Genomic DNA, 14,599 nt, shown 5'->3' with positions numbered 1-14,599 from the left:
TTCTGTGCCAAGGAGAAATAACTACAAATAAAAACTTAAGATTATTTGTTTGTACAAGGCTGTTAAAATGAATTTAAATAGCATGTGAATATCGGAAAATATGGCAAAAACGAAGAGCCAGATAAGTCAGGCTACGGTGTACAGATCACCAAGTCAGTTACACTTCAGAGGCCTTCACTACAAGGTAAGTGTCTCGGAATGGATTTGGTTAAATTTGGCATAATGTCATACAAAATAAGCTACACTAAACAGTTTTACAGGAATTTTGTCAAGGAGTAGCATAACAATTTGTTTCAGAGTATCACTAACATAGTGATTAACTAAATAGAGGTCTGTTTAAATTAAAATGTTCCTCATTACGGATGTTCTTTTGTATCTATTTGAAAAGACTGATTCTGTACTGTACTTTATTGTATACTGTATTTCCATAAAGACAAGTTTGTGATTATCTGCGTGTAGGTGTTTGTCAGGGTTAATTTTGTCATGTTGCAAGTGAGCTTTTGTAGTTTAACCCCCCCACAGAAAAAAAAAGGTAAAAGGAAATTATTAATAAGCAATATGAATCTTACAGCACAATGCTAGCGAAAATACATGCTGAAGTCACAAAAAGCGATATTGCATCACTAATTATAACCTTACATTTTACTTCCTGTATAGTTTGTATTCCACATAAATTACTACAGAAGGCTACTGGTTTAAAGCAAAATACCTTTTAACAGCTGAAACCAGTTAAATCAGGGATAAGCAAGCTTATAGTCTTGCAGATGTCTCATCCAGCCTCACACTGTACAACCACAGCTGGAGGGCCAAAGATTGAATATCCCTGGGTTAACCCAACTGCAGAAGCTATTCATTTAAAAAATCACAAAGCAATGCAGAAGGAAGAAGGGGTACAGGTGTTGCCTGATGCATGCAGCACATCCAAATGAAACCTCTAATCCGCACTCTCAGAAAAACAACTCTACTTCGCCCTAAGCTCTAATACATCTGGTTTGGTTTGGAACAAGAAGGAAATCTGTGAGTCCAATTGAAATAAAGCAAGTGTTTTATCCAGACTAAAGAGCCATTATAAAAATTAAATTACACTTTGTTTCTTGTTGGGAAAATGTTGCTAGGATGGTTGAGAGCCCAGTAGTCGTTCGATTGCTGCGTTGATGTCTCCACCAGTAGCTATTAAAGCTTGTAAGTTAGCTTCTCTGTTTAAAAATCCCATCGCACTTAGTTGTTCGAGCTGCGGCTGAAATCTAACTTCTGGATTCTGATTCTAGAGGAGATAAGTCAAAAGAAAAAAAAAATATTCAGTTGGGAGTTAGCAATGCATATCAATAACCCAAATATAGTACATTGCTGCTATAATATGTTGGTGCTTCATAAATAAAATGCTAAATTGTTTAGAATGAGGTAAACAATACACACATTTATAAGCCCATTCAATTAAGGGTGGCAGACAACAATGTCAGGAGTATAGGTATGGGATCTGTTATCCGGAAAGCCGTTATTCAGAAAGCTGCAAATTACAGAAAGGTTGTCTCCCATAGACTCCATTATAATCAAATAATTAATTTTTAAAATTGATTTATTTTTCCTCTATAATAACAAAACAGTACCGTGTACTTGATCCAAACTAAGAGATAATTAATATTTGTTGGAAGCAAAACCAGCTTATTGGGTTTATTTAATGTTTACATTATTTTCTAGTAGACATGATATGAAGATTGAAATTATTGAAAGAACCATTATCTGGAAAACCCAAGTCCTAGGCATTCTGGATAATAGGTCGCATAGCTGTACTATGTGCTATGTTATTATATGAGTCATCTGCATCTCTCAGTGTAAAACAAATATAGCGCCTCTCATGGCAATGCAGCCTTCTTGTAACAGCATAGAAGAGGGCTCAGACAACAATATATGGAGAGCAGGCATAACTAATCAGTTATATTTTGCTAGTATAAAGGGCAACAAGATTACACAATGGAGTGTCAAATCATTTGCAAATATGCTTCACACAAAAATGCTATACAAGCCGCCTTTGGCTGTATATGTAATGCTTATAAGATCACCTGTCTTACCTGTGGGTTAGCACCAGAAAGGGCTTGAAGCATTTGCTGAACAAACTGCTGATGCCCTGCTTCAGATAATCCCGACAGTGGACTTGAATTTTCTGTGGGTGCTGAAGAAGGAACACTTGCAGGTGATGAATTAGCACTCCCCAGTCCACCAAAAGGGACATTGCCTCTGTAGAGAAAACAAATTGGTATATAATGTATACATTTAAAAGATCATTATGTTATGGCAAAATATATCCAATGTTCATTTCTCTTTACACCCAAACTGTTTTTAGTTATTCATGTAGAAATTCTGAGAAGCAACAGAAAACTAAGGAAGGAAGAATCTTCTCACTAGAAGACACACAGCAAATTAAAGTAATATAGTCTTGTGGCAATATTAAAGCAATATAGCCTTGGAATAAAGGAAAAGTTCTCATTTTATACTTGTACGTATAGGAATCCACTCATGACTGTTTATTTTGGGAAAATTAAAATTTCTCATTCTTTGCAGCTGGAAGCAGTAATAGTTAAAGTTTTTTTGTTTTTTTCTGGAGAAATGCTAGGCCTTTATGAGCGATATATTAGGGTGATGGCACACATTAGTCTGTGGTAAATCTTCTCTACTATGGTTGAATAAGCTCCTGAAAATGCTTTCCAGCCTGCATTAATGTATATCAGTGATCCCCAACCAGTAGCTCGTGAGCAACATGTTGCTCTCCAACCCCCTTGGATGTTGCTTCCCAGTGGCCTCAAAGCAGGAGCTTATTTTTGAATTCCTGGCTTAAAGGCAAGTTTTGGTTGTATAAAACCCAGGTGAACTGCCAAACAGTCTCAATGTAGGTTGACAATCCACATAGGGGCTACCAAATGGCCAATCACTGCTCTTATTTGGCACCCTATGAACATTTTTCATGCTTGTGTTGCTCCCCAACTCCTTTTTCTTCTGAATGTTGCTCACGGGTTCAAAAGGTTGGGGATCTCTGATGTATATGAATGGTTGCAAAGCCTTTGCACTGCATAGTAGACCAAACTTTGAGCTAATACATGAAGAACAGACAAATGTTTTCTCAACTACCTTAATGCATTTTCAAGGGATCAGTCACCCATAAAAGAGCAGATTTACCACGGGTGACTAATCTTGTCAAGTGCCACAGCCCTTAGATATTGGCTCAGGTCAGACCTTTTATCCAACAAAACAAAGCATGATCAATTATCCTTTATATAAAAGGCCTAAATGCTTTACTGCTGATTTTAAATGTAAGAGTAGTGGCAGGCAGGGTGTATATTCGTCTGAGAATTTTGAAGTTAATTGGGAGGGGGAAAATACACCCATTCAAAGTGTATGGTCATTCATTCAAATTAAATGTAAGGTCATTCATTCAAATTAAAGCACATAGGTTACTTCTAGCATCTGTACTTGTGAAATTTAGCAACTATATAAATAATTGATGTAAAAAAATGTAATATACTTTTAAAAGAAAAGAGCATTACATAATATGATTACACCACAATAGAATAAAATACCTTTGGTAATAATGCGGAAGAGTTCAACCCTTTCACTATCAGAATCATTTTTTTTTTTTTTACTTAATTTGCGTGTATAGCCAGACAATTTTTGAAAATGATGTGCTCTTGTTTTAGAGGCTTTTTGCTGGGGGGAATTTTTAGTTTACCTTGGAAATTTATATATCTTTTTTTTTTCTTTCAGGAAAACCTAACTTTCTTAATTTGCATTGTGTCATTTCAGTTCTGTAATTAGATATAGGATTGCATAGGATAGAAAGTATCTAAAATATTATGCAGTTGATATTTAATTTAGAAGTGTGTACCTATGTGTTAATTATTAACAGTACTTAAGGAAGGCTGTATGGCAAACCTTGGCATCAGAGATGGAGCTTCGGTAGCAAGAGTTTGCAATCCTTGCTGGATCTGCAGTAAAGCCTGCATTGCTCTTGGATTTGACATTGCTGATAATGTTTCAGGATTCTGCATCTAAAAGCAAGATTACAAAAATGTAATCACAATGTATTTTGAAACTACATTTTATTTAAATAAGAATATATATCCCTGCAGCAGCTGAAATGCATTCATCAAATGCCAACTGTGGGCTCTTACCTGTTGAAGGAAAAATGGAAGCTGCTGTCTCATTTGTTCTTGTAGTTGAGGATTTCCAGAAAAGAGAGGATTATTCTGCATAACCTGAAGAGCAAAAGCAAATATATATGGAAGGTACCTGTATTACAATTCAAAGATTCACAGTATAGTTTTTCCGTACACAACAAAGGGCAAAAATACCCTTACATGGGAAAGGTTGTATAAGAAATGTGAATACATTTCTACCATTTAAAGGTGTTCAATTAACACATCATCATGGTGTGGGCTAGGTACCCTAAGTCCAGGCAAACCTTAATGATACAGGTTACAGTGACATTCTGTACAATTCAATGCTTTATATATGGTGGCAACAGTTTGGGGGAAGGTTCTTTGCTGTTTCAGCACAATACAAACCTCATGCAAAATGTGACCCTGACCTCCACCCAACTGAACACCCATTGGATGAATTGGAGAGTTTGCTGCGAGTCATATCTGATTGACCAACATCAATAACCAACTTCACTAATGTTCCTGTGACTGAATAGAAGCAAATCCCACAAATCTCCAAAATCTAGCGAAAACCGGTCTAAGAGGAGTCTGTTATAGCAGAGGGAGGACCAACTTTATATTTAAGCCCCTAGTTTGGCAATTGAATTTTAGACAAGCAAAAACATGGATTCTTTTTAGTTATATGGTTTACAACAGGAACTTTGAGATACTGACACCAGAAATTAATTTTTAAATCAACATGACCTATAGGTAACGTTTAATGTACATTCATATTTTAAAAAGTAGTTTTTAGTGTCTGTATCACTTTAATAAAGTCTTGCATCTGCACTCAAGAACTGTATCTCACCTGGTACAGAACCATGACTAAAATCATAATGTTTTTTTAATGCTGGTGTACAGGGATGGGCGAATTTGACCCATTTCGCTTCGCCAAAAATTCGCCGCCGGTGAAATGTCGCAGACGCCCATTAAAGTCTATGGGCGTCAAAAAAAATTTGTCGCGCGGCGAAACTGTTTTGACGCGCGTTTTTTTTGACGCACGCTGCCATACGAGTCTATGGGCGTAATTTTTTCGGCGAAACGAGGCGAAAAAATTCGCCCATCCCTACTGGTGTAGAGCTCAAGGTTTCTGTATTAATCAGAAGTAGGCTAGGGAACACTAGGCATCAAAAGACATGTGAATTACTTACCTGGGCTGCAAGTTCAGGATTCTGGCCAAGAGACTGCATCATGCTTCTCATGTATGGTGCAGACAACATATTCTGCATCAGCTGAGGATTCTCTGTAATCTGTTCCATCAAGCTTTGCATACCAGGGGTATTAAACATGCCAGCTTTAATTGGAAAACAAATATTATTTCAAAGATATGCATTGCAGTACATTTTAATGCTGCTGGTGGTGTGGTGGCTAATGTAGATTATACAAAAAAGAATGAAAACAAACCTCCCAAATTAGGTAGTTGTGTTGATGCTGCTGTGGGATTGCTTTCTGCACTGTTTACTTCTGTAGTGCTTCCAGTGGATGTAGACCCTGCAGTGCTAGAAGTAGGACCCCATGGGTTCGGTAAAGGATCTCTGTTTTCTGTTCGAGAAGGTTGGTTGCCTGCGTTTGATGCATTGCTTACAAGAGAAGCAAAAGGATTCCCTCCAAACTGAAAAGTTAATTTTAGTGTTACTTTACAATAGTTGTAAAAGTGCTTTATGGAACAGCCTGAAAGCTGTAGAGTAGTTTAACCCTTATGTGGCTCCAGTCACAATCTATGGTAGAATAAAATTACCATCGTGCCCAGCTATTCTTTTTTAATACTTCTCTGAGCTTCTCTCTAAAGAGGACATGTTGTGGGAAAAGAATGCCAGTGCATTAATAATAATAATTCTCTAAATATAGAAGAAATGTACTGAGAAAAAATGTGCTTAGGGTGGATTTATTGAAAAATCCTATTAATCCTGCCCATCTTTTGCCCAATGATTTCTCTGGCTGTGCAGAGTAGCTGGTGGCATTCAGCACACTGCAATTTAGGATAGTAACCAATCAGCATCTAGGCTGACCTGATAGGAGACTAAAGTCCGCCTCTGCCTATCCTTTTCCTACTGTGATTCTGGCAGCAATCGTAACAACGCACCCATCCCTCATTTGAAACATAGACAGGGAACATAGCACTGTATATTATTCATTATTGCCTATTGTAGTGCATGGGACACATCACAAACCCCAAGGAGGGAAAAGGTTTAACCACCCTTCATGTTTACGGATAATAAAGCCATTCACTGCAGTAATACAAAACACACAATATAAATTTAAAAGTGGGCTTTGTGACAGTACTCATTTATTGCAAAGATTAAAAAGGGTGGGGGGGGTTGGAAGATAATGAAGAGTATTTACATAATATGTAAAATGCAATATAGATTCTATTACCTGTTCTTGGGCAGCATTCAGCATGGGCTCCTGTATGTCTGTGTACATCCTTCTCAGGGCATTATAACCACCAGGGATGCTTTCTAAATTACTCAAGGCTCTGTCCTGGTTCCTCATCATCTCTTGCATCATTGCTGGATTTCTAGCAAGTTCTAATGTCTTTAAAATAAATATTGTGCAACAGCTATCAATGTTTTTTCCCATTACTGTATCAAAAGCACTTGGCATACTAAAGCATATTCAAAAAAAAGTAATTCTTCAAATGAAGAATTGCATATACAAGTAAGGGGCCTGTTATTTAGTCTGCTCGGGACCTGGGGTTTTCCGATAACGGATCTTTCAATAATTTGGATCTTCATACTTTAAGAATACTACAAAATCATGTAAACATTAAATAGACCCAAATAGGCTGGTTTTGCTTCCAGTAAGGATTCATTATATCTTAGTCTGGATCAAGTACAAGGTATTGTTTTATTATTACAAAGAAAAAGGAAATAATTTTTAAGTTTGATTTCATTATAATGGAGTCTACGAAAGAAGGCCATTCGTAATTTGGAGCTTTCTGGATAACGGATCCCACACCTGTAATAATTGCTCATTTTTTAATGCTCCCAATTAAATGTTTTGTACAACTGAGGTATTATAATTAACATGTTTTTTGGAGAGCCAACAAATTTCAGAATTAGACTACAGCGATTCAGAATACAGGTTGTAAGAAATGATAATGTTGTCATAAGAATACACATACTTGCCGCATTATATCCGGGTTATTAAGCATATGGTTTATTTCTGGATTTCGCTGGATTAACTGTTGCATTTGTGGATTTGCCATTATCAACTGCCTCATGAGGTCAGGATTAGAAAGCATACTCTGAACAAATGGATTCTCCATGATCTGAACCATCATTTCTGGGTTGGACATAAGCTGCTGCTGCATCTGACTTTGGAGTTCAGAAAAGTTGGATGCATTCATGCCCAGGCTGCTCAGCCCCGCTAGTCCACCTAAACCACCTAAACAGGAACAAGAAGGAAGTAATATGATTTGAAAGCACCATTTTACTCTTGGGAATCCAAAACATTTGCTAATGGTCCTACCCTAAACATCAGCTAGGGTGAGAAATGCTTTTTTGTTGTTATATATATTAATGCTTGGATGTAAGCAAAGTACCTTGGGAAACAGTGTATTGCTATAAAGTGCCAGCAATGTGCAGGAATCTAAAGTGCACTTTATTAAATGAATATACTTATCAGCTAAGACAATCACTAGGAGGTGTCAGCAATGCATTTTTAAATGCTGATATCCCATACCTGTTAGAGCAGTGGACAGGAGAACTAGGGCCAAAAATGGACAGATAACGGTGGATGACCTAGCTGACTATGTGATTGAAGTTTAAAGCCATAAACTGTCAACCCTAGCTAATTCAGAGCACTCAGCTGAGCTAAAAAAGGGTAAGCTGGTGTTATAAGGGATATGTGAGTACAAGAGACTGTAGGCAGAATGTTGCATTTTAAAAGATAAAGGCTTCATATGAGAAAGACATAATTTTGTTGTTGTGCTTACCTAAGCCAAAAGGAGTGCTTGCGGTTGATGTTGTAGTGGTACTGCTGCTTGATGTTGTAGAGCTGGTTGTGGATGTGTTGGAGCTGCTTGACTGAACAGGTGCAGCCTGTGATCTAGGGTAAAGCAGTATTAAAACAATCCATAAAATTAAGTAACACGAATTATGCAGAACATGGCATGAAAGTATGAAAATGAAATCAAGTTATTTACCGGTTCTGAGTTTTGATGACAAGGTGAACTGTCAGCCCATCATGGATTCCATGCTGGCCAAGGGTGTCTTGGTCTTTTAAAATCTTCCCAGCAAATATTAAGACAAGTTGTTCTGTGTTGGCTTTAAAGCGCTTGGAGATATCCTCCTTGAACTACATAAAAGATGTTTAGATATAGACAGGAAAACTGAAAATGAACAACACCAGTTGCTTCTAAACTCATATTAGCAAGCTGCAATTCCATCAAGACTATTTTTTTTTTTTAAAATGAATACGGTCATCACTTGCCAAAACAAATCCCTTTGAATGTAAAGGGAAGTAGCCAACAAGTAATGTGACCTCCAAATATATGCAAAATATTTCATAAGCTCTGGAGCTGCTTTGACTAAAAAAGGATCAACATGTTCTGAGTCTAAAGGCAAACGAGAGACATTGATGTGGAGCTTAAAGGGAAATTATACTCAAACACCGCAGGTCTCTCTAGAAATGTATCCAAATAATACATATATTTAGCCCATTTTTTCATATGAAAAATTTATATATTTTTTAATATATACAATTGGATTATCACAAAATTAAACTTTGCTATCTTAAGTCCATTCTGCTGACTCATACCAGTCATAATGCTCACACACAAATCAAGGGCATGCATTCATTATAGGTTACATCAGTGAATGAACAGGGCTGTCTCTTTTACTCCCACACTAGCAGCTAAAACCTGCATTTTTCCCCCATTGGTCATTGCCGTCAGGTGATCAGAGAATGAACACACATACATTATTCGGTCCTGTTATCCACAGCTTTAACTAAATGATAACTTAACTTATATAAATCCATGTTGGTGGTGTTTTGTTTTTTTTTAATACAAGTTTAAATGTCTTTTTAGTCACCTTCTAGCACTGTGCTCCATATTAGACACAAGTGTTCCAGATAATTCACATAACTATACAATTAAACCCAATGTCACGCTGTTAATAGTCTTTTGCACATTTTTGAACAAAAACATTATTTTATTCTTATCATTGGTTTCATCCTGAACACAAATCCCTATACCTTTATTTTATATTTATAGATTTAAAGTTACTATAAATAAAAAGATAGTATTCATCCTAATAGTGGCCAAACACGTGCCGATAAAAGCTGCAGACAGACCGAGTCGGCAGCTTATTGGCCTGTGTATGGGGCCCTCCATCGGGCTTCCCAGATCGATATCTGGCCGAAAGTCGGCCAGATGTTGATCGGACGGGACTAAAAATCCCGTCGGGTCGTGGCCGCATCTGTTCGTCTCTTCTGGGGTGAACTGTGAGTACCGGTATATTTTCTCCCCTTATCTTCATTGTCCTTGCTATTTGACACAAATTTTTTGTAGCGCTTCTATTGGCAATTTGCATCAATTTTATTATTTAACAAACATGGTATGGTTTACAAGTCAGTAGTTCCTCATCTTTTGGCAAATTGTTAATCTACTTTTTGAAGCTAACAGTTACAGTCAACTGACACGTTAACTTTAGCGGCCAGTTTATGTTTCCTTGGATAACTAATACATGAATAGGGTTGCCATCAGCACCACACTGATGATTTAGAGGACAAAAAAATAAAAATTCCATATTCAAATGTCTTCCTTCACATCTTTAGGCAAAAAAGCGTTATTACCGTTGTTTTGTTGCCTAAGTGGCTAATGCCATGTTTACAAGTGACAGTGTCTGGCCCACAAGTGTACCAGCAGGTCCGAACATTTACGAACTATTAAAAAAATAAATAGGAAGTGATTGTAAGAATTTAGTTGCTAGCCTTGCAACTGCTCCCATGACAAATCACCTGTAAATGCAGGATGCAAAATGAAGATGCTTTAAATGAATGACAATATCAAGTACTGTTGAGCTGCACTGGTTAAACGGGGGTGTTTGCTTCAGAAACACTACTATAGTTTATGCAACAAGCTGCTGTGTAGCCATGGGGGCAGCCATTCAAGCACAGGATACACAGTAGGTAATCAATAAGTCCTGAAGAATGTCATTGTATAGTACAGAGCTTATCTGTTATCTGCTGTATATCCTGTGCCTTTTCTTCTTTTTTAGCTTTAAAATGGCTACACAGCATGTTTATATAAACTATTGTAGTCTACTTGAAGGAAATACACCAATTTTACCAGTGCTGTGTAACATTACATTATATTTACTCTAAAACACTTTCCTTGTTTGGTGTTACTGTTCCTTTAAGGAAAGGTTACAGTGATAATGGCTCAGTGACAGTGACAAAGCAATGTTACAGTGCGATGAAAAGCATGAGGAAATGAAAGGGAATGCACTTTTACTTTACGGTCAGTCAGGGCCACGAGTGATAAAGTGCACATTAAATAAAGTGAAGCCTCGGATGACACTGGCAGAAACAGGGACGAGCAGAGAGTTTAGGGCCGAGTATCACCCTGTCTTTTCCGGACTCACCTCCCTGACGCTGCTGTTTTCAGGTACAGCGAATTCTTCTTTCTCTTTGGGGGTTTTTACTGTCACTTTAATGATGCGAGCAGGGTCCGAGGTTGATGGGGTACAGGAACTTGGGGGGTCCGACATGGTTCCAACAAGTGACAGGAAGCAGACTCTTGGAATGGAAGATATGTAAGTCAGTATTCCTGGTGTTTATATACGCCGCACGCTGTTAGCCCTGAGGCAACTCTTTGACTTGCAGGTAATTGGCTCTCATACAGATGTGTGTTGCAGCTGCAGCCCAGGTTGACCCTGTATACTATACAAATCACTGGGGCTGGTGTCTCTTGACTTACGCCTCTCTCTTTTGGGCAGTTTTGGCGCAGCTACAGGCCGCACTAACAGCGCTTCCTCATCCGCCGACGTCACACATCGTAGCCGCAGAGCACGCTGGGACGTCGAAGCCTCAACTTTGCTCTGCAGCAGTTCTAGAGACCAACGTGCTGCGCCTGCGTTGTTTCTGTACCGCGGCGCATCTCAATGACGTAACCGCCTAATAGAAACTGCTAGAACAGTGCAATTGTTTCAATTTCGGTGGTTTCTTCTGTGTTTCAGTTCGGTGTATATTTAACAAGCAAGATGCTTGTGGGAAATTGTCAGTTACAAGACATAGAATTATATAAACTGGTATTAGAAGTTCTGATCCAGTACAGCCAATGTGCACAAATCACCCTGAATACTAGGGGGACGAGGATAAGGTATACAATGAAACTCAAAGAAAATTAATAAAGAAGCTGGGTATCATACTTTTTAGGGATGCACAAAGTCCAGGATTCTGTTCGTGATTTGGCCAAGATTCAGCCTTTTTCAGCAAGTTTCGGATTCGGCCGAATCCTTCTGTAGAGTTGCCACTAGGTTTGCCACCTGGCCGGTAAAAATAATGGTTATTAATAGGGAAAAAAGATAAATATATAGGAAGGCCGGTATTTTTTCCCAGAAAAGGTGGCAACCCTAGTTGCCATCCAGCCGGTATTTTACCGGCCAAGCTGGTAAAATACCTGCCAAGGCCGGGGCCGGTATTGCAAATTTACCGGCAATGCAATTGCCGGTAATTTGTAATACCCTTTAAAAAAAAGCCCCTGGCCTGCCCCCAATTCGCAAAGAAATTACCTTTTTTCCAGCGCTGTTGCTCCGCCCCTTTTGCGGCATGTCACATAGCTCCACCCCCGTTTACCATCACAGACCGCCCCCTTTTGGTGCCCGCCCCCACTGGCCGGTAACATTTTTTAATAAAGGTGGCAACCCTAGTTGCCACACCTGCCGGTATTACAAATTTACTGGCAATGTAGCAGCTGGTAAATTTGTGATACACCTAACAAAAGGCCGTGGCCTGCCCCCAAATCTGGTGAAAACTCACCTTTTTGCCAGCTTCTTGCGACTCACGCGCTGTGGCTCCGCCCCCTTTGACATCACAACCTGTCCCATCCAATCGCACACCGTGACCCTGCCCCTTCACCGTCACGACGTCACTGGCTTTTTGACGTCACAGCCTGCCCTTTTGTTCCCGCACCCTCCCTCGGCCGGTGGAAATTTTTTTAAAAGGGGGCAACCCTAATTACAAATTTACCGGCAATGTAGTTGCCTATAATTTGTAATACCTTTAAGAAAAAGCACTTCAGTTCAGGCCTCAGTTCTTAGCTTTTTTTTTCAAACTTCAGGCCAATGCATGTGTTGCTCTGCCCCCTTTTGCGTCACTGTGCATGGATCCGCCCCTTTTACATCACGGACCCCTCCTTTTGTTCCCGCTCCCCACCGGCCGGTGAATTTTTTTTAGAAAAGATGGCAACCCTATCCTTGTGCCAGATCGAATCTGAATCCTAATTTGTGTATGCAAATTAGGGGCGGAGAGGGAAATCGAATGACTAGTCACAAAACAAGGAAGTAAAAAATGTTTTCCCCTTCCCATCCCTAATTTATGCAAATTAGGATTCGGTTCAGTATTCAGCCAAATCTTTCGCAAAGGATTTGGGTGTTCAGCCGATTCCAAAATAGTGGATTCGGTACATCCCTAATACTTTTCAACATTTGAAATATGTAAAGGGACAAAAACATTAGCTGCGCTGTAGCGCTAAGTGTGGCAAAATGTTTTCACCACGCCCCTTTTATGATCGCACCCCCCTAATTATCATGTTCATTTTACAAAATGTGGCTGGTTATGAAAGTTTGAACACATTTCTGGGAGTTTTACTACTAACCAATTAATGAAGATTCTTTCTCTAGCCAAATACCTAGTGCACGTAAATAAATTACATTACATCCCCAAATACTTTTCTTTATATGAAGTTATACTTCATTCTACTGTAACCCTACCCATCGAGCTAAATTGAATGTCTCAAAATAAAGGCCATTAATTATTTTTTAATATTTAAAGCACCAACACATTTAGCAGTGTTTTATTTGTATGGAAATTTGTGGTTACATTCTAATGTAGCCCTTGCTCTGATCATAAAACGTAATACCCCCAAAATAAAGTACATTAAACCCAAACTGTTCCTATTAACATATATGCAAAAAAACATTTGTATCTGTTTTTTGTCTGATTAAACCAAGAACCCTAGCAGAGCAAGGCAAGAAGGCTAACAACTTCACTTGATTTACTTGAGTGTGTTAGAAAGAATTTTAGGAACTAGCTTTCTTTGCAAGAATAGTCTAGTATTATAGATGTCATGGAATAGCATATGTATGGAAAAGTCTTTACTGCAAAAACACAAGGTACGAAAATAGCCTTATGCATTTCATGCACAGTCAAAGATCTAGCACAGTGATATATTACAAGCCTAAGATACACAAAGCTGGAAGTGAATCCTTGCAGTTGCTAAAAGGGATGAGCAAAATATTTCAGCACATTTCACTGTAAAAAAAACCTCACATAGATTCAATGTATAGTTAAAAAAATGTTGTGTGACAGACAGACATGGCTTGGCCCCTTAGTATTTCATGACAGACACAGTATGGTCCCATAATATCTCATGACAGACACAGAGTGGCCCCTTACAATTTTATTTTGAGAGTCCCCAATTTTCATTATAACTATAGTCATTCATTATTTACGATAATTAGCTATCCCAGGGTACAGCTCTTGGACCACAACTCCAAGCATGGATAGTACGTTGTTTGTCCTTACTAGTTTACTTTGCAACACAAACTTTATTGGCCAGTGGTTATGAGAATAAATATAAAAAAGCTGTCATCCACATGTAAGCTCCTGATCCTGGTTTGACACCAATCACAACATTTTGGGAAGGTGTGTTACCCAATACCTTCCTCAGGTGTAAATGACCCCAGTGGTTTTCCTTTTATGAGAAGGTGAGCAGGGACCTCGATTCTGGGATGGCAGTGGATGTGATCGACTTTGCTAAAGAATTTGGTGCCAAACAGATTATTAATGGTTTAAATAAAGAATTTTGGCCTGGAACATAGTATTTGTACCTGGATAGAGAATTGGCTAAAAGATACACTACAAAGATTAGTGATAAATGGAACATTTTATACAGTGGTGTGAAAAACTATTTGCCCCCTTCCTGATTTCTTATTCTTTTGCATGTTTGTCACAGTTAAATGTTTCTGCTCATCAAAAACCGTTAACTATTAGTCAAAGATAACATAATTGAACACAAAATGCAGTTTTTAAATGAAGGTTTACGTTATTAAGGGAGAAAAAAAACTCCAAATCTACATGGGCCTGTGTGAAAAAGTGATTGCCCCCCTTGTTAAAAAATAACTTAACTGTGGTTTATCACACCTGAGTTCAATTTCAAATGTTATAAAGCCATTTCTAAA

The 14,599-nt window shown here is 38.4% G+C and overlaps 1 protein-coding gene across 1 annotated transcript; it reads right to left on the bottom strand.

Moving 5' to 3' along the window:
* Positions 1 to 393: 393 nt before the first annotated feature.
* ubqln1.S (ubiquilin 1 S homeolog) lies at positions 394 to 11,280 on the bottom strand. Its single transcript, XM_018243866.2, has 11 exons — positions 10,781 to 11,280; positions 8,338 to 8,489; positions 8,128 to 8,240; positions 7,315 to 7,577; positions 6,567 to 6,725; positions 5,595 to 5,802; positions 5,342 to 5,484; positions 4,164 to 4,247; positions 3,925 to 4,040; positions 2,070 to 2,235; positions 394 to 1,264 (listed from the first exon to the last, which is right to left on the bottom strand). Exons 1-11 carry the CDS (start codon positions 10,904 to 10,906, stop codon positions 1,112 to 1,114), a joined length of 1,683 nt encoding a protein of 560 aa, XP_018099355.1. The 5' UTR covers positions 10,907 to 11,280; the 3' UTR covers positions 394 to 1,111.
* Positions 11,281 to 14,599: the final 3,319 nt, after the last annotated feature.

The sequence above is a fragment of the Xenopus laevis genome, chromosome 1S, assembly GCF_017654675.1.
Source record: "Xenopus laevis strain J_2021 chromosome 1S, Xenopus_laevis_v10.1, whole genome shotgun sequence".
NCBI lineage: Eukaryota > Metazoa > Chordata > Amphibia > Anura > Pipidae > Xenopus > Xenopus laevis.
This window is presented reverse-complemented; position numbering and strand designations above follow the sequence as displayed.